Consider the following 20038-nt stretch of genomic DNA (forward strand, 5'->3'; position numbering starts at 1 on the left):
TCTTTGGCACAGGAGGTTGGGGCGATGTGACGATAATTGGTGCCTGAAAACTAACTACGTAGTAGATACAGTGGAGCACATGGTTACCCCGCGCACCGCCAAGAACAAGAATGAATACCCCCCGCGCAAGTGATACAGCGCGCACCGCCAAGAACAAGAATAATACCCCCCGCGCACGAGATACAGCGCGCACCGCCAGGAACAAGAATGAATACCCCCCGCGCAAGAGATACAGCGCGCACCACCAGGAACAAGAATGAATACCTCCCGCGCAAGAAATACAGGTAAGCTATAAGAAATACAGTGCGCACCGCCAGGAACAAGAAAGAATGATACCCCCGCGCAAGAAATACAGCGCGCACCGCCAGGAACAAGAATGAATACCCCCCGCGCAAGAGATACAGCGCGCACCACCAGGAACAAGAATGAATACCCCCGCGCAAGAAATACAGGTAAGCTATAAGAAATACAGTGCGCACCGCCAGGAACAAGAAAGAATGATACCCCCGCGCAAGAAATACAGCGCGCACCGCCAGGAACAAGAATGAATACCCCCCGCGCAAGAGATACAGCGCGCACCGCCAGGAACAAGAATGAATACCCCCCGCGCAAGTGATACAGCGCGCACCGCCAGGAACAAGAATGAATACCCCCTGCGCAAGAGATACAGCACGCACCTCCAGGAACAAGAAAGAATGATACCCCCGCGCAAGAAATACAGCGCGCACCACCAGGAACAAGAAAGAATGATACCCCGCGCATCTACCACAGGTAAGCTATAAGAAATAGAGAGCGCACACAGGTTAGTATAAAAGAAACCCTTTAAAGACACGGCCTGGTTGGCGCGAGAAATGGAGCTCGCACCAAAATCAAGAATCCTGCTTTGGCAGATTTTCTGCCCCGCCTTCTAGATTGTCTGCCCCCCCTTCTAGACTTTCTGCCCCCCCTTCTACATCTCCGTCCGAGGGGATTGCATTCACCCAATTGCCGACATCTGTCGTCTTCTGTGATATTTCTGCTGAGCCTCGGGTGGGGCGCCGCGCATCGGTATTGACGTCCTCGTGCTGGGGGGTATCGGGGACGGTGGGGGAGGAGCCTGCCTCATTCTCATTTATCACTTCAAGCTTAGGTGGGAAAACCGCCCTGCTGGAGGTTTGCCTTGTATAGAGCCCTTTATGCCTATCCTCGAAGCCCTGGCTCTGCGGTCTAGGGCCATAGCGGGGAGTCTGGGGCGCGGGGGTAGAGAGGGGCGCGGGGGTAGGGAGGGGCGCTCCAGAATCGACAACATCCTCGGCTTCAAGGTCAATGACACTACAAGCTTCAGTGGAAGGCTCACGAAACGCAGTGGTCATATTAGGGGGCCAATATCTCGACCCCGCGCGCGTGATGTTTTCGCGGGGCGATTGAGGATCCATTTGCGTAGATAGCGGTGACGGCGCGTGCTCACTCGTTTTACGCTCGGGGGTTATTCTCATGGTTTTAAGGGGTGCAGTATCACGGGGACTATAGGCGATAAACTGTGGTGCCAAGGAATACAACTTCGGTAGTGACGTAGACGTAGACGTAGACGTAAAGGTATACTTTGACTATGGACTATGGGGTGGCTCTGCCTGGTATGATAAACCAATTGGAGCCCTATGACGTAGTGCGGACAAAGAATAGTATTCGTGGAATAAATACAGAGGTTGCGTAAGGAAGAAAGAGAAGAAGGAAAACAGACAAAAGCACGAGACAACGCCCCCTTATATATCCATCCATAATCCAACGATGACTAATACCTTCGCGTAACAGAAACCCAAAGAACATAACAGAAATCCCCATTACAAATCCTAATTCCACTGCACGATACCTCCTTCCCTCATCCCAGTTCGTCACCTAGCCGAAATACGTAGCTGCCGTTACAGACCACGCCCCCCTCTAAGGCCTACCTCCTGGTAGGCTTAGGCTTCTCTGGATAACGCTCATGGAATCGTCTACTGATTTCAGGTGAATGCTCAAGATCCGATAGCGGTTGCCAGGAGGCTTCGTCATATCCCATATATCGTACCAAATATTCAAATCTTCCTCTTCGTTTCCTCGAATCCAAAATATCTTCAACTTCCCATTCTTCCTCCCCTTCGATTTCAATGGGAGGTGGTGGTAATCGTTGTTGCCCTGGTAAAGGATCGTTCGCTTCAGGTGACAATAACGAAACATGAAATACTGGATGAATTTTCATCGACCGGGGAAGTTCCAACTCGTAAGCATAGGGATTAACGATTCGTTTAACGCTATAAGGCCCAATACGTTTCCAGTCGAATTTCTTAGAGGGTCGCTTTGTTAGAATATGACGGGTCGATAGAAAAACCTTGTCTCCTAAATAATATCGAGGAGCTGGAGTTCGATTCCTATTGGCTGATTCTTCTTGTATCCTTTGCGCCCGGAACATTTCTTCTCTTAGGAAGTCCACCACATCCTTCATTTCCCTTGCAATACGGTTCGCTTGATCCTCCGCCGTCGTTCGACCATGTTCCAAAGGCCCAAATGTCATCCTAGGATTCCTTCCCGAATTAGCATAAAAGGGGGAAACTTTTGTTGTTTCGGAAACGTGGTTGTTGGTTGCAAATTCAGCCATCGGTAGCCATCGGACCCAGTCATCTTGTTGATAGGAAATGTAGCTTCGGAGGTATTGTTCCATTATGGCATTGATTCTTTCTGTCTGTCCATCTGTTTGGGGGTGGAATGCAGTAGAGAACTTTGGCGAGATTTCCAATCGATCACAAAGGGACCTCCAGAATTCTGCGACGAACTGTGTTCCTCGATCGGATACCATGGTGTCGGGTAATCCATGTAGCTTCCAGACGTTATCAATATATAGCCTTGCTACTTCCTGTGAGTCCGCCTCCTTTGTCGTTGGTATCAGATGCCGCATTTTGGTTAGTCTATCCACCACGACCAAAATCGCATTATACCCATCACTCTCAGGAAGATCAGTCACAAAGTCCATCGAGACATCTGTCCAGGGTCCATCGGGAATTGGCATGGGGCGAAGTATTCCATAAGGTGCATTGTGTGATGCCTTGCTACGGGTGCACACATTGCAATTCCTAATATACTGATCGACAAACTTCCGCATCTGTGGCCAGTAATATTCTCGACTTAGGAGCTCCAGAGTCTTCGCTCTACCCGGATGTCCTGCAGATGGTTTGTCATGATATTCTTTTAAAAGCCTTAATCGAAGGTCATCGTCGTCTGGTACATATAGCATGCCTCGATAAAGTAGCCGACCGTGGTTATCTTCCATACATTCGGCAAGTGAGATTTTGTTTGAGTGGCGTATGCCATTCCGAAGCATATTGAGGACCTTATTTGGGAAACTATCCACTTGGTAAGCTTTTGAAAATAACTCCTCTACAGTGGACGCTCCTTCAGCGGATTCATTTGACAAAGAACCCGCGAACAAACTTAGCTTGGTATCCAAATTTTTTCGCTTCAGAATCACTTGACTCTGATGCATTAACCGTTCATCCCCCTCTTTAGGTAGGTCACCTGACCTCCTAGTCAATGCATCTGGTTTTGTTCCTTGTTTTCCTGGCCGAAATTGTATAACGAAATCGAAGCGTGACAGAAATTCAGACCAACGGGCTTGTCGACGATTTAACAATTTTGTTGTCATAAAATACTCAAGATTCCGATGGTCGCTAAGAACTTCAATTGGAAATTGAGCTCCCTCCAGATAATGTCGCCATTCTTCAAAACATCGTATAATTGCTAAAAGTTCTTTGTCATAGATTTCGTAGTTGCATTCTGCGGGAGAGTGTTTCTTGGAAAAGAAAGCAACTGGATGTAGGATTCCTTCGTTGTCACGTTGAGATAGGATTCCTGCTGAAACATAATCGGATGCATCGGTTTCTATCACAATTTTTCGATCTGGATTGAAATGAGCTAGTATCGGTGCCGTTATAAACATCTTTTTCAAAGTCTGAAATGCTTCCTCCCTTTCATCCGTCCATTCAAATTTAACGTTTTTCTTTGTCAAGGCTGTAAGCGGGGCAACAATTTTCGAATATCCCAAAATAAACCGTCGGTAGAAATTTGCAAATCCTAGGAATACTTGGACATCACGAAGGTTTGTCGGTGTAGTCCATTCCAAAACATCGATAACTTTCTTTGGATCCATTCTATTTCCATTCGGAGTAAGGATTAAACCAAGATATTTTGTTTCCTGAACCATAAATTCACATTTTTCAGGTTTAAGGTGAACATGACTTTCATTAAGTACCTTTAGAACCTTCTGAATATGTTCTTTATGTTCTGATAGGGTCTCGGAATAGATAAGGATATCGTCTAAGTATGCTGTTACGAATTGATCGAGGTAGGGACGTAGAATATCATTGATCCAATGCTGAAACGTGGCAGGGGCATTAGCTAATCCAAATGGCATTACGGTATATTCGAAATGTCCATATCGAGTCCGGAATGCTGTTTTCCATTCATCTCCCTCCGCTATCCTGATTTGATTATATCCCCATCGTAAATCCAACTTAGTATAGTATTGTGCTCTTGACAATTTAGCCAGGGTTTCTTTCAACAATGGTAATGGATATCGATTTTTGATTGTAATCGCATTTAGGCCTCGGTAATCAACACAGAGTCGAAGGGTTCCATCGCTTTTCTTTACGAATAGTATGGGTGCTCCTGCTGGTGATTCACTGGCTCGAATAAATCCTTTGGGTAAATTTTCGTCAAGATATTCTCGTAATGCTTTTAACTCGATTTGAGACAATCCATATATAGGTCCATATGGTGGTCGTTTGCCTTCTTCCAATACTATTTCGATATCATGGGATGGTCGATGTGGTGGAAGAATTGAAGCATCGTATTCTTTAAACATATGGAGACGATGATGAAAGTTCTTCGGTACTAGTTGTTCAATGTCGACAGTAGATTTTTCAGCTGCTGAAACAATTACTGTATGGTGTTCCGGTACGGGAATCGAGATACCGTGAACAATTACTGCAGTTCCACTGAGTGAACAGTGTTGACAACAGCTTCGAGAGTCGAAAACAAGTAGATTTTCCTTTGGTCGAATTGTAATATCATGTCGTCGCATCCAAGGTATCCCCATCACAATCGGGTAGTGTCCTAACTTTGTCACAAAACATGGCGCCGTCTCTCGGTGACCATGAATATCTAGCGAAACATCGACAATATGAGTAATTTTTCCCGATTTGATAGGCCTTCCATCTATAACGTCTACATGGCGAGATATTTTAAGAGGAGTCATTGTAAGATTGTTGTGGCGTGCAAAAGATTCATCAATGAAAGCATATCCTGATGCTCCGGTATCAATAAGGGCGTAGGTAGGTATGAAAGAATTTTTATTCTGTGAAATCGAACAAGTTACTACAAGTTGATTTCCATCCATTTCCTCCTCTGATACCGAAAAACCAGAAATACACATCCTAGAAAAATCCTTAAATGGTCCCTGGGCTAAGCCACTTAGTGCAGGGACAAATCTTTTGCCGACTCGTTATCGCTTCCAGCATTTTCTTCCACCGTCAATGCCGCTCCTCTCATCACAGGTCTCCTTGGTTGATTTCCAGTTACCCTCGCTTGGGGGCAATCCCTAACCATATGTCCAACACCTCCGCAATAGAAACATCGGCCCTCAACTAAACGGGCGTTTCTTTCGGCAGGGGTAGGGCGACGACGTCCTCCGGACAGATCCATGGGTACATCACCTCCAGGACGGAACGAGGGGTGATTCTCAGTGGCAGGTGGGTTGGTAGCAGGGGCAGCAGGACGGGGAGCAGGAACAGGATTTGTTGGTGGGGGACGCGGAGCCGGGGTCGCAGTAGTAGTCCAAGGTTTTTTACTACCTCGCTTAGCTTCCGCCGCCCGTCGTCGATTATCCAACCGTTGCAAGAGTGTTGCACAACCATCTACCGTTGCAGGAGTCTCGTGGTGTATCATCGATTCGTCCAGTTCTCCATTAATTCCTTCCATCAAAGCCTCAATCCGAGAGACTTCATCCATTCCCGACTCAGCAGCATACCGTTGAAATTCAGCGAAGTAGTCAGCGAAAGTTCGAGTGCGTTGTCTGATATTCCGGAGATTTCTCCTAGCCGTACGCATTCGATCGGGGTCTCCAAAAGCTGTATCCAGGATCTCGTAAAACCGTGTCATAGAAGGTAAGGCAATACCTTCTTCTCCCATATACTGTAAGAACTGATTGGCAGCAGCACCTTCCAATCTGCTAAATGCGTACGATAACTTAGACTGTAGTGTAGGATAGCGATCGATATTTCCCAGTAACTTGATTTTCATTTGTTGCTTGAATAAGTGTAGTCTTTCTCGATCACGATCCCCCCTAAACACATCGGGATCTGGAAGTTTCTCCGACCGATAGGTAGTACCTGTAACTGGTGGCGCTGGAGGTACAGGTGGAGCGTTGTTTCCAATAGGTTCTTCGTCAGGGGCCACAACCTCAACAGCAGTTCGTTGAGCTCGGGCAGCAGTAAGATCTCGTTCAAATATCCTTCTTGCCCTCTCAGCCTCCGCTTCTATCTCCTGTAAATCCGTTGCATATTGAATAAGACCATTTTGACACTGTTGAAGAAGCGCATAGGCTTCAGCTCCGACAACGTGATCGACCTGTGGATGCGCTTCAAAAAATCTTTGGAGATTATCATTGAGTTGTTGATAATCGACATGGACATGTTCCGACATTGTAGACTATGGTGTTGTATTGGTTGGCGATAGAGGACGCAACCTACGTATCACGGGGACTATAGGCGATAAACTGTGGTGCCAAGGAATACAACTTCGGTAGTGACGTAGACGTAGACGTAGACGTAAAGGTATACTTTGACTATGGACTATGGGGTGGCTCTGCCTGGTATGATAAACCAATTGGAGCCCTATGACGTAGTGCGGACAAAGAATAGTATTCGTGGAATAAATACAGAGGTTGCGTAAGGAAGAAAGAGAAGAAGGAAAACAGACAAAAGCACGAGACAACGCCCCCTTATATATCCATCCATAATCCAACGATGACTAATACCTTCGCGTAACAGAAACCCAAAGAACATAACAGAAATCCCCATTACAAATCCTAATTCCACTGCACGATACCTCCTTCCCTCATCCCAGTTCGTCACCTAGCCGAAATACGTAGCTGCCGTTACATGCAGAAGGGTTCGCCGTGTGGTGATATCGGGAGCCCATGTCACCTCTCGAGCTCATGTGGGATTCTGCGGGCGGGGCTTTTGCTACCTTGCGCGATTTAAAAATATGCTCGGTGGGTAGGCGCGCAGGAGGAATGCCGAAGAAGGCGCTGGTGGGCGACATTGCTTGTTGCGCGGTGCCAGGAGCTTCGGCGGGGTGGTTTTGCCATGAGGGGTTGGAGTGATGCTGCATCTGTTGCGCTGGCTGTTTGGACTGATCGCGCGCGCGCGTAGTATATGCTCTCTCAGTTTCCATAGCTTGCGTTGCGTTAGACAAATTTTCGAGGAGCGATGGTTCTTCTCCGTACAGCTCACAGAGCTTGTCTCTTTTTCTTTTGTACTGCTCAATAAGAGCGTGCTGTTTACGAGTAGCAGTGAGGAGGTATTCCTTACGGCGTAGGGCAGCGTAGGCGATAGTATCCATGCGGTTGCACTCGTCGAGGATTACCCGCTGATGAATTTCATGCTTCATGTAAATATTGGAGCGCGCGTATATCTTGGCGAGGGTATTGGAGAGTGGAGTTTCTTCATTGTAATCACAGGCGGAGTCAAGATTTCCTGGGCGCGCAAATATATCTGCGTCCACTAGGTCCGCAGATTTAGCGCGCAAAGCCCGGAACTTGCTTACATCCTCTGCGATCTGTTGGTTGGTACTCGAAACAGCATTCTCCGCATCTTTCACGATGCCAGTGAAGTCAAAGTTAGGGTCGTCAAAGTCGGAGAGTAAACCTCCATGTGGCGGCGATGGGGGAGTGGGGAGAACTGGCGTGTAGCCGCTATTTTGCGATGAATTCTCCGTGGGGCAATATGGCAGTAGTAAGGCGGGTGGACGGTCTTTGATGGGGGTGGAGGGAATTGGCGGAGGCCATATAAGGGGGGAATTGGTGGCAGGGGTTATGTCCTTGAAGATAGTCGCTATGTAATTATCGCCCAGGTCGCTGATGGGGTCTGTGACGCACTGATGGAGAGCTTTGCCCACAGCGACGCAAAATCTATCGCGCAGGGTCTTTTCCCAGTATTCATCCGTATCATCTTCGAGCCAGCCAATATGGCCAGGCGGAGCTTTCACCCTGGGCACGCCTATCAGTAGGGGCGTGTGGATTTCAATGAGCTCCGTCATCCCAAAAGCGGTAACGTCCGCCAAAGGTGGGGAGGGGCGAACCCTATGCGCAGTTTCTGCAAGGGACCGTCGTTTAAGATAGTCTTCCAGGAGGGGGCTTTCCTGGAAGATTTGGGCGTATTGCTTGACCTTTTTGACCAGATGGTTTAAAACCTTATCGTGCGCAGCCTGGAAGTCGCCAAGAAGATCAAGTTCGGCTTTGGCAAACAACTCTTCGGCGGGCAGGAGTTGCTTAAAGAGGGCGCGTATAGGGGCTTGAAGAAACCCGGCGCGCACGAAGAATACTTGGGCCCAGTAAAGCGGCACGCGCGCGCTCCATTCTTCAATCGACTATTGAAGGTTAGTAGGCAGCGCGTGGGAATATCTGTAGGGCGCGGGGGGGGGGGGGGGTCAAACCTTAGAGCTTTGCATGAACTTGCGGAGATGATTGGGTGCGTAATCAGGCTTAATGGTAGGTTTTGAAGCAGGCTGCTTTTTCTTTTTGGGGTCTGGCTCCTGGGTGGAGTTTGGATCTGGGGTTTCCTCCACTCGGGCATTGCGTGAGCGCTTTGGGGGGGGGGGGCGTCGTGGGGCCAGGAGTATGGGTGCGCTTGCGAGCTGGCCCTGCCATGTTTGGTGTACGGCTTTAATTGCGAGCTAAAGGGCAAGCAAGATATTAGTATGGATATATATCTATGTGAGGTGCAGTGTTTTTTCACGCGCACTAGTATATGAGTACGCGTGATTATCCTTGCGCAGGAAAATATAAAAGGTGCACGGGGATCCTCACGCCCGTGTACCCGCGCGGGGATCCTCACGCCCGTGTACTCGCGCGGGGATCCTCACGTCCGTGTACTCGCGCGGGGATCCTCACGCCCGTGTACTCGCGCGGGGATCCTCACGCCCGTGTACTCGCGCGGGGATCCTCACGCCCGTGTACTCGCGCGGGGATAGAGATGCGCGGGCAAAAAGGAGCGCAAGAATAGAAGTACGCAGCCAAACAGGAGAGCGGGTAGCGTAAGAATAGAGGTGCGCAGCGAAACAGGGGCGCAATGATACAGATGCGCGGGGAAAAAGGAGCGCGGTGACACAGATGCGCGGGCAAACATGAGCGCAGGAATGTAGACATACATACAAGAATATGGGTACGCGTAGGGTACGCCGTGCGTGTAGAATACCTTGCGCGTGGAAAATGGTGCACTAGGAATTGAATTGGGGGTTTAGGGGCAGAGTATACGATGTGGCGGTGGTAGGTGTATGTGGTGAGGATCAAATTCACCAGGCTGTATGAAGGTTTGACGTGATATATCATGATGTGGCTGGATGTGTGGCTGTAATAACATTACCCTGACCTTGTTACTATTACGTAATACAGCCTGGAAACGAGGCTAAACGAAATCTGAGATGGGATTCGCAGCAATTGCATTATCAGATATACTACGATGTTTTTTACGCTTCAGTTAACGTGCTGTAGAGATGTATGTAGAGTATTGACCCAGCTTCAGCTCCACAGCTCTCTGAAATCACAGTCTAAGACCCTTCTTCACCCACGGACGGCCGGTTTACTCGGATCTCACACGGCTATCCCCACGCCCACGTCCACCCCCACATGTACATGCCGAGCGGCTCCTGCCGTCTCCAGCCGTGTGGTGAAACCGAGACAGGGCCCGCATGTCCGAATCTGAACCGTGCTGACATCACAAAGATCTTATCAGATTCGATAACTTGGCCCCCCACTGCCAGCTTCAATTCCAGCTTCAATTTCAGCTTCAGACCTTATCATCTAAAGGCGTTCTCATCACCAAGTCTACTACGCTAGCAACATTTATAGACCGAGAGCATCCGTTCAGCAAACATGGAACTAACTAGGTAGTTCTAAGGTTAAATAAGACATCCTCAAAGAATCCGTTTTAATTTACCTAGCCACAACTAAAGATATGTATAGAGACCTTACGACCCCAACCTCATCCGCCCCCTCTCGATTGCACCCCTTCTCAGTTTACCAGGTACCTATCTACTGAAGAGCTGCATCCCTAGCAAAACTTAGAAGCGTAAACCGGGCCAATGCCATCACTGCCGCAAGACCAGCGATAATCACCACCATTTTCCCCACCAACATCATTAGTCTCTGCCACCCCTTACACTTGAAACTTCTGACCGCCTCCTTGAAGCTCAACGCATCACTCCCCTCTTTTCCAAACGTCCTATCAAAGCTAACGATCGCCTCTTGGGTATCAGGAAGCAGCGATGCCTGCACTCTTACCAATACAATCCACAACGGCAGCACAACAAATAGATTCACAGCAAAGCTCAGCAGCATCATCGACACTTTCACCGGGAGACTGGGCTCGCCACTTGACGCAAGAGCAAACAATTTATACGATGCCCACTGGGCGAGAGCAAAGTGGGTCATTGCGGGCAGCGTTTGGCGTGCACTGGACCATGGTGTGGCAAGTACACGCTTAATCCACCATGTAGGCTGGGGGGCGGAGATAACGATACTATAAAAGCGCCTTCATCAACACTGCACCACCAAGGACAGACATAGTGAGTGAGAGAGGAGATGATATACTTACTGTGTCACAGCCAACGAAAATCTAGCAAGCAACAATGTACTTAACACGCTGATAACTAGACTCACCGGCAGGGACGCCCCCAGAAAGCCGTGAAGGATATTTGAGACCGAACCCACCGCAAAGCAATATGCGAAACTTGCGCCGAAGCCCCTCCACGCACTGAGGACTCCCGCCTGTGTACGCAGGTGCTTAAGGGCCCCGCGGATACTGCTGGTGACATATTGTTGTCTATCACTGATACCTAGGACGTCGGCAGCCTTGCGATTGTCGGTGTCGAGCGGGAGGGAGATTGCGGGAGGGGCTTCGATGCTCGCGAGAGTGACAAGAACTTTGAAGGTGTACAATAACTATCGAGATGAGTGTTAAATGCTACATCATGCTGTACTGGGGGAGAACGCCTACCTGAGTGAAGAAAACACCTATAAGAATATCAACAGCCCACATCACATAGAACCACGTATGTCCATGGGTGTCGGTGATGAGTGCCATCCCCTCAGTGGTGGACCAACTGTTTTCAATGGAGATATAATCGATTATAAAAACCATGTTAGGCGGTGGTATGTAGTATGGATTTAGTACTTGCAAATCAGATAGTGAGCGTGAACGAGGTTTTCAGTAGACGACGCGACGGCGAGTTTATATACCGCGGAAGTACTTTACGCGAACACGAAAGGGGGGAAACACGTTATCACAGGAATACTAAACCCCTCACACAAATTGAGCGAATAGTGTGGTATATTGGTTGGGTTTGGGCTGGACCCCACGAGGTACTGAGTCACTGTGATCCCTGAAACCTGGACTCCATGGGGCACAGTTAATGAAGTGCCACCATTCAAGTGCTAAACGCTTTGGAAATCGTTGATAGACGGGGCTATAAATAAGCTCTTTGTGCGATACCTTAAGGTCTTAAGTTGGTAATTGTGTTTTGGACACCCCGACAACCAAGTTAACCTCCTAGACCGCTCGGTATATCTTTGACGTTGGCGGTACCGGTCCTGAGACTCCTTAAATCTGATTCCTAGGTCGGCTCAAGCCCCAAAAACTAAAACCGTAGAGCAGTTATAGTTATAGAACTAGGCTATCAGGAGTGTACCCCTATCCCGAAGCCACATTATTTAAGTAGGAGCACCAATAGATCTACATGTATTCATTACCTATTTTATTGGAACGATTATATTATCGCCATCATCGGTTATCTACATATAATGTAGCTACTTCTCAGGGGACAGAATTCAATGGAAATATTTCTTTAGAAACCAACCCCTATTATTACTTAGACACTAGTAGTGGCCCACCTCGCGACCGCGAGTTGTATTTTGGATTATGGGTATCAATTTCAAGTGTTAAGGCCTTCAATTGGGGGGCCTTCGGCCCCGTTCAATCGTGCCGAACACCTTGAGGCTAGGATGGCCCAAGCGTCTATTCAATGACTCTTAAGGTCTATTTCCCGTTATACCCGAGATTCCCAAACCAGAAGTTGCTATAGATATGGAAGATGTAGCGCTTATCAGCTAAGACCATACCTCGCTGAGGACCTTCATTTCTTATCTACATTTCGTGTCCTGAGGAAATCAATCAGAATAATGATATCAAAGGCTTGATCTTCAAATCCCGGAATTCTGGCCACCGATGCTAAAAATGTACGGGCCATACATGTAGTTTCCCTTCGTTTTTAACAAAGACACCGTCAGATTTGATTTTATTACCACTGGAAAAGAACACCCCTGAGTATATATGGTTACCAACACTCAGTTAATACACTCATGTACAAGTCCGCTGGAACTCATCTACGATTCTCCGCGGACAAGATCCCCCCAGTGGTTGTTCTATTCAACCGTACAGAAAATGGGCATTATATATTCGATGCCAAGATGATACAGTCATCAAACATCACTCGAAAATCGGAATCCTGTTCAAGAACGTCCGCGAGGCGGGTCAACCATAGAGCATAGAGTGAACACATTCCACTAATGGACAGTAAGCCTTGGCCACTGAAGATGCTCTTGATAGGGTAGGTGCATAAGTGGGTAGAGCATAATAACACTAGAGTAGGGTCTAAACTCTAGACCTCATTGCCATAACCGTAAGGCTGCATGCAATTAATGAATTAAACAAAAAACACCAAAACAAAAAAAACCCTACACCTCTCAATTCAAGCGATAAATCCTATTATGGTAACCATAAATTGTTTAGACATTGGTGTTAGAATCCGACTGAGAACCATTAGTAGTGGAACCTGATCAGATTCTCCTGGGGTCTGCTGCCTAAACTATGTCTGCTGGTACTTAAGTGGATCGTTCTTACCTGTGAGCGGGCCAGTGGGCGCAACGAGCATCATCCATAGGGTATCACATAGCCTAAAGCTTTATTGGATAAACAAACCTACCCAAAATTATTCATTGGTTAGGATATGTTCACCCCTTGGGTCATTATCAGAATAATCTGATTCCTGGCAGTTCCCATTTATGATTTTCGGTATCTTAAGTATGGAAGTGTGCATACTAGAACAAGTAAAGGTTTGTACAAAATACCAAGCCCTATGTAGTCTAACTAATCTTGGTCCTATCCCAATTTAGAGGGTATGCAGTTTTAGCGCCAAATGCACTAGAGGAAGTCTTGGATCATTGGCCAGCACTCGGATCTTAATCTTAATCCCCTGTTGATTTTTTGACTTCTAACGCTGGGAGTTGGTTCTTCGACTTTGGTTTATGAACGGGATTTAGGATCTGCATGGGTTCTATTGATTGGAGATTTATTACTGGGATTTTATTTCAGTACCGAGGACCATTTTCCGAGGAAGCTACGTGTATGTACAGTTCTTGGCATATATTTTGAAGATTTTCAGAATGTTTATAAAGCCGAAAATATCATGTGTTTGTGTTCAATTTCTGTATGTACCGCAATATAGGTAGCATGGAAGAGCATATGTACGAGGCTGATGCCTACGTAGTAATCTCTATATCACTTATTCCTGGAAGAGCACGCGGCCGTGTTGTAGCTGGATATCGTACGGCACTCACCAAGAATTTGTGGATCACAAACGGGATGGGGATTTCTTATTTGTGGCACTCTACTCGTAATTTCATAGCGTTTGTGAACATAGCTGGGTCTGCATACAAGGGTCTGGCAAAAAGTGATCGAACGGCTTGGCCCTGCAGAGTCAGGAAGCGAGAAGGATCGTCCAACTGCTCATGAACGGGAAGTGGATTTGGACGTCACTTTTTAAACCTGTTATTCGGAGGCGATCTTTTAAACCGGTTTCCTCACTTGTAGCGGGAATAATAGGTATTGAAGGTTTCCCTTCGGTAATTCTTCGTAAAATTTTAATAATTGTTCCTGTCATTAAGAAGTATAAGTAGAGACCTAGATTCGATTACTAGTAGAATTTCTATCATGATAATTACTCAACATACAATCAGGATGCATCCTACTAGCCCTCCCTCTACTACTGCCGTAGAAGATGCATTGGAATATGACTTTTGTGAGGAGCCGATCACACCTATTCCTACAACAATGCCAGCACCCGCAACTATACCTGCTTCTTCTCTTGCTGTTCACCGCTCTGAGCTATCTCTTAGCCTTCGCTGCAAAATCCGAGCGCTTCGGAGTGCAGCACTTTGGCCATTTAGAAAGATCGGTAAAGAGCTTGGTGTCCCACTTTCTACTGTATATAGTATATGTCAACAGCCATTTACACCTGTACGTCCTCGGATGGGAAGACCACTCATTCTGACCAAACCTATTCGTCTTCAATTAATTGCAACAGCTACCTCTTCCCAAGCAAATCGGCGCAAGCCTCTAATGCAAATTGCGGAGGAAATTGGGATAACCGTCAATCCACGTACACTACGGAAAACCTTTGCAGATGCAGGGTATCACAGAAGAGTTGCCCGTGTTAAACCTTTTCTCTCTCCGGCAGCAAAGATCAAGCGTATGAATTGGGCAGACAATCTACGTGGTTGGGACGTTGCAGACTATCAAAAGATAATCTGGACTGATGAATGTGCCTTTAACGTTGGCGGGTTTGCAGGGAATACATGGGTGACTAGACTACCGGAAGAGGAGTATGTAGAGGATTGCTTGGTCCCAAAATTTAGAAAGTTACAGACGATAATGGTATGGGGGTGTATTTATGGTAAGCAGCAATCTTTCAACAGTGCAACATTTACTAATTATTTTCAGGCAACACTAAAGGACCCTTGGTATTTTGGGATAAAAAAGAATGGGGAAATACGATCAACGGTCCTGGATATTGTCAAAATATCGTTAGACCATACCTCTACCCATTTTGGCAGCAAAAATCTCAAGTTTTGGATTATGTCTACATCATGCATGATGGAGCACCACCGCACCGTGCCAAATTCACCACAAATGTTTTAGAAGAGCTAGGTATACTTGGATATATTTTTGCTTGGCCTGGCAGTTCACCTGACTGTAATCCTATCGAAAATGTATGGAGGATTATGAAAGAGAAAATAGGTACGTCTACTTCTATTACTCTAGTAGAAATTAATATATACTGATCCTCAGGAATATACTAGGTGCGAGGACACCCAAGTGCACAACTAACATTTCTTTGAGGGCTGCTATCGAGGAGGAATGGAATGCCATCTCGCCTGAGGAGATTGCGTCTCTGATTAACACGCTTCCTGAAAGGGTGGAAGCAGTCCGGGCTGTTAGGGGGGGACATACAAAGTATTGATAGCGGAGCGTAATCATCTTTCTTTGGTGCTGGACACGAGTAGTTAGTATTAGTTTGCAGAACATAGTCCAATATTTTCCGAAATGATAAGTGTACTTCCCTTAAACAGTTCACGGGTCTTAGAAGAAACTACTTTCCAGCTCCTGTCATGTAGAGTTCGAGGGGGATGTTCACTACTTTTGGCCCCACAGGTCCTACCCCATCCTGCAGACCAACCCATGCGAGTTCGACCACTTTTTGCCAGAGCCTTGTACACCAAAATCTGGAGCCTCATGCAGGATTTGGCGGGTATGCAACCCAGTTGTGTTCACAAACGCTATGAAATTACGAGTATGTTTTTTCGGTATTTGGGACATTATCGGACTACTTAACCGTGTTTGATGCTAGCTGTCGTTCTTCCAATAAGGAATTTTAGATGCGCAGTGTTCTTGGCATGTAACTAAATGGTTGTTGCTGTCAACCACGATTCAAGATCGCTCTTAACCACCGATCAAACCGAATCAATGCCACATGGCAAAGAAAAAAGAACAATACCTTATGTAATTTCATGGAGTAAGCCCTGCCAATAATTGTCCCATGATAAATTAGCATATCCCAATATGAATCTGAATCAATATTTCTCAACCATTACCTTCAGCGTTTGGCAATTTTAGTTCTTTTTCACTAAACTAAGTCCATAGCCATTGAAATCTACGTAGAATCAAGTGTTGATAGCTATCGTCACATCCTGCTCGCACTCTGAGCCTGGAAATAGAATAAAAAGTGACAAACTCCCCAACAAGTTGCTAGAAAGACATATAAAACATTGATACATATCGAATATAAAAGAGAGAGGGAACTATAAAAGAAGCTTTTAACGCCTGCGTAGGTAGACAAAATGAAGTACCCGCTATCGTAGATAGAATGAAAAATGCGCAAATTTAAACCTAGTACTGGTACATGGGAACGCTTACCCAGCCCAATAGCGCAGTAATAGATTCCATTAGTATCATTGTTGAAGGTTGAAGGGCTAAAATGCGAGCCAAACGTCGTTCCCACACCTGATAATCGGAGAATTAATAAATATGGCTTCGATCACTCGTATCCTTCAAAGGGAGTTCATACCTGCAAACGACGTGTGCACAGCCAACATCCCTGCTGAGCATCATACCACAAGAATCACAGCATCTCCACCCATTCTTCCCGCTCAATCGCTTGTATCGTATCTCCTCTTTCTCCGCTTCATCAAGGACCCTGCATTCCCCAGCTACGTGGGGTGCTGGCATCTTGCAAAGAGTGCAAGTACCTCCTTTACATTTTCCACATATTGCCAAGTCTTCTTCCTCCTTGATCTCCTCTGGCGTAATAAACCACTTCGTATCAAGACCGGCACCCACCTCCGCGTCTCCGTCTTTGATACACCCCCTCGAGCAGAATATAGGGTCGTTTGTACGCCTTTCAAGGACCTGTAGATACTGTTCTTTGAGTCCTTTAGTGTCGGTGGGGCTCTCAACTCCGTCAAGGAAGTCCCCAGTGATTGCGAGAGTAATTTCGTGCCCGCAACAGCGAGGAGGAACGGTGCTCTCGCCGCTATCGGATAGAAGGCGCGAGAAGGTCCGACGGAGGCAATCTCGGCAGTAATTATGGGCACAGTGAGGGAGGACCTTTAGATTATGGGACTTGTAATATTTCATGCAAACCGAACAACGAGTCTTTCCCGCTATATTAAACGAAATATTTGGGTCAGTATCGTGGGGCTACAAGTGTCAGTGGGGTGGAACACCGTACATAATCGCCGAACCCGCCCAGATAAGAAGACGGCAAACCGACGCACCCTTCTAAGTGAAAAGCCCATCGCTAATAGAATTAATAATGATGGTGAAAGTAGAGAATGAAGATTCAGTCACAAAGGTTCATGCAGCTAGGTTCAGATCAAGCACACTGTCGAATGAGGGCTGTAGTTATCGATAACACCTTCACGCGACCTCCAGCGTCAAGTGAGAAACAGCAACGTCAGTCAAGTTGCTACCAGTAAACAATCACCACAAATGAAGCGAGAGTAAGCGGGATTCCGGGACGATAAAGAAGCGAATGTAGTCGGTCGGTGGAGGTGGTTGGAATGTTTCTTTAACGATGATAGTGGTGATGGTGTCGACAGAGGACGTTGAGGTCTAGGGTGTTCCTGGCGATTCTCGGGTCTCTATTCAATGTTACCTATTTCTTCTGTAGCTGTTTGGAGGTTCTGTTGCCTTGCAAAATTTAAAAAAATGCCCAAGCGAGAATTATCCCTCGCCCAGTCTCATATTCAATTATCACATTTCCCAGCTCCACCCAAGCTCAGCCTCACTGTGTTTCTCATACCAACGTACCAGTAGCGCTGATATTCATTTGGTGAATGGCGGGGTATTGACAGGAGTGTGAGTAACACACGGTTCAGGTGCTTTTATGTGGATGAGGACCATCGAGGTCCGTTTTCGGAATGTGAGTCGAGTCACGTACGCGCAGATCTGACTATTTATGAAGCTTATCTGGTCAACGAACCACAGCCTACTGCGCAATTCCACTCAGGTTTATGAGCTCTGCACATGTACCTAGCTTTAGCTACAGTTTCAAGTTGTAAAATGTCGACGAGTCACGTGATAGTCACTGTGAGCACAACGTACCAGATCCCTTGCTGTCCAGTCCAAGGTTCTCTGGAAGCACACTGCAAATCAATACATACGGAATCCTCAGAACCTTGGCAACTACATCTCCATTTGGGACTGTAGTTTCTAGATACACCAGCACTGGCGTCTGCCTAACTTGTACTGCGCGTATGACTCACGTGACTTGAGTCTTGATTACCGAGAGAAGCTGGTGGTTTGGAATTTCCCCGATTTGGGTTGAGAAGCGAGTGTGCCTATGAGATGTGCAGTGTATGTAAGACATCTGCGGGGGAACTTAAGTGTGAATGGTACAGTTATTTCCGGGTCAATGGCGAAGTGGCTCAACTGCTGATCAGACATTAAAAGCCAACAAAAACCAACAAACCTCTGGTGAAACCTCTACGATTCACCATTGAGCCAAGTTCCTCCTTACCTGGAAGTGACTGTACTACTTGCAGTTGAGCTCGATTGAGAGATGCCAAGCTAGGATGCTGTCTTGGTAAATAAATATATATGTTGGAGTACCTAGACGTAGTACTTCTTCTCTAGTCCAGAGCCATTCATCAATTTAAACGAGTCAGCTCACCTATAGGGGTTTTAATATTACAGGAGTCCTCTCGCACACACTATAGCTATCAGGGCATGGAGCTCAGCATTGGATTTAGTCAAGAAAGATCGAGCTTTCAAAAGTAGGGAACCGAAATTTTCTACGGTGGGAGATCTATTTCTTTTCGAGGCATAGCTTGTTCAGCATTCGTCAACAAAATGCTTTTTATTACGGGATTGGTACATCCATGACTGGATACTGATGTAGCTGATAAACGGACAAGCATCTTGCGACCGAACTATTATTTTCGGGTATATAATATCTCTCTTCATGATCATGGTAAAAGGTTTACTCACAAATACCTTCTGATCATGAATGAATAGTTTTTCGACTTGGCCAGAACACCTCCGCCCTGGAGTAAACATGTAACTAATTACAAGTACATCAGGTATATAATGTACTCGAATGATCTTAAGAAAATGTGTGTAGGTACACGTACGGCCTGCATCCCGTGCATGCCCATCAATGAACAATCCTAGCTAAGGAATGATCTTTTAGAACACTCGCTCAACTAGGCTTAACCGTATAGAGCCTTTGTTAGTCAATCGATCAGTGCTCGAGAGCACAAAGGAAAACCGTTGGAGAATCCTCAGGTATGATATGTAGGTACTCGGGGTCGGAGTATTTATGAACGGTCATGGGATCTGGAATTCTCCGGAACGCTATTCTGGCCTCAGCCGCTAACCCGTCCAGACCCTGATTCACAAGGATTGAAATTCTTGAAGGATCAACATAAGATCCGTGGCCAAGTTATATCCACAATCTTACTTTAAACTAGCAAGTTTGTTCACACAGGCTACAATATCTCACTCAGACACTGGGAAGGGTCTTCTACGCCCCGATTAGTATCGCAACCACCTCCATATGTGGGCCAGATCAGACGAACTCGCTAGATAAGTGCCTAAGGCTTTCAGTAGCTAGCATAGTACAGTCAACAGAGGCGTCCTTCTTGCTTATTAGTTTACACAGGAGCAATTCTTGACGCCTTTTATTACAGAAAGTTTCAGGATTTGGTATGGTGCGTTTAGAGTAGGTGATCGTAATCACATCTGCGGCGCAGCGATAAAAAGTGGGAATTATAATGTTATGAGCCCAGATATTCAGGTTTTAGCCCCCTCAGATCATTTCAATAGCGATCGATTTCGATAACAATTGAGATACATACCCTCTCTATCTATGTATCATGCATGAGGATTCACCAATATAAGTCTTCAACAAGGCT

The 20038-nt window shown here is 46.5% G+C and overlaps 7 protein-coding genes across 7 annotated transcripts; 1 reads left to right on the plus strand and 6 right to left on the minus strand.

Moving 5' to 3' along the window:
- Positions 1-869: 869 nt before the first annotated feature.
- On the minus strand, positions 870-1475 carry H6S33_012080 (uncharacterized protein; the record flags this gene model as incomplete). The annotated part of the gene is made up of 1 exon (XM_044843452.1): positions 870-1475. One exon carries the CDS (start codon positions 1473-1475, stop codon positions 870-872), a length of 606 nt encoding a protein of 201 aa, XP_044695748.1.
- Positions 1476-1924: 449 nt separating this feature from the next.
- Positions 1925-5407, minus strand: H6S33_012081 (uncharacterized protein; the record flags this gene model as incomplete). Its single annotated transcript, XM_044843453.1, has 1 exon — positions 1925-5407. One exon carries the CDS (start codon positions 5405-5407, stop codon positions 1925-1927), a length of 3483 nt encoding a protein of 1160 aa, XP_044695749.1.
- A 74-nt stretch (positions 5408-5481) lies between these two features.
- On the minus strand, positions 5482-6711 carry H6S33_012082 (uncharacterized protein; the record flags this gene model as incomplete). Its single annotated transcript, XM_044843454.1, has 1 exon — positions 5482-6711. One exon carries the CDS (start codon positions 6709-6711, stop codon positions 5482-5484), a length of 1230 nt encoding a protein of 409 aa, XP_044695750.1.
- Positions 6712-7125: 414 nt separating this feature from the next.
- H6S33_012083 (uncharacterized protein) lies at positions 7126-9619 on the minus strand (the record flags this gene model as incomplete). The annotated part of the gene is made up of 3 exons (XM_044843455.1): positions 7126-8658; positions 8725-8964; positions 9443-9619. 3 exons carry the CDS (start codon positions 9617-9619, stop codon positions 7126-7128), a joined length of 1950 nt encoding a protein of 649 aa, XP_044695751.1.
- A 702-nt stretch (positions 9620-10321) lies between these two features.
- H6S33_012084 (uncharacterized protein) lies at positions 10322-11429 on the minus strand (the record flags this gene model as incomplete). Its single annotated transcript, XM_044843456.1, has 3 exons — positions 10322-10808; positions 10884-11230; positions 11286-11429. 3 exons carry the CDS (start codon positions 11427-11429, stop codon positions 10322-10324), a joined length of 978 nt encoding a protein of 325 aa, XP_044695752.1.
- A 2967-nt stretch (positions 11430-14396) lies between these two features.
- On the plus strand, positions 14397-15585 carry H6S33_012085 (uncharacterized protein; the record flags this gene model as incomplete). Its single annotated transcript, XM_044843457.1, has 3 exons — positions 14397-15018; positions 15066-15272; positions 15425-15585. 3 exons carry the CDS (start codon positions 14397-14399, stop codon positions 15583-15585), a joined length of 990 nt encoding a protein of 329 aa, XP_044695753.1.
- Positions 15586-16130: 545 nt separating this feature from the next.
- On the minus strand, positions 16131-17419 carry H6S33_012086 (uncharacterized protein; the record flags this gene model as incomplete). Its single annotated transcript, XM_044843458.1, has 7 exons — positions 16131-16144; positions 16217-16253; positions 16398-16474; positions 16539-16625; positions 16690-16722; positions 16871-17284; positions 17353-17419. The coding sequence occupies 7 exons, from the start codon at positions 17417-17419 to the stop codon at positions 16131-16133; spliced, it is 729 nt and encodes a 242-aa protein (XP_044695754.1).
- Positions 17420-20038: the final 2619 nt, after the last annotated feature.

Source organism: Morchella sextelata, assembly GCF_020137385.1.
Source record: "Morchella sextelata strain SCLS chromosome Unknown scls_7, whole genome shotgun sequence".
In the NCBI taxonomy this organism is placed as follows: domain Eukaryota; kingdom Fungi; phylum Ascomycota; class Pezizomycetes; order Pezizales; family Morchellaceae; genus Morchella; species Morchella sextelata.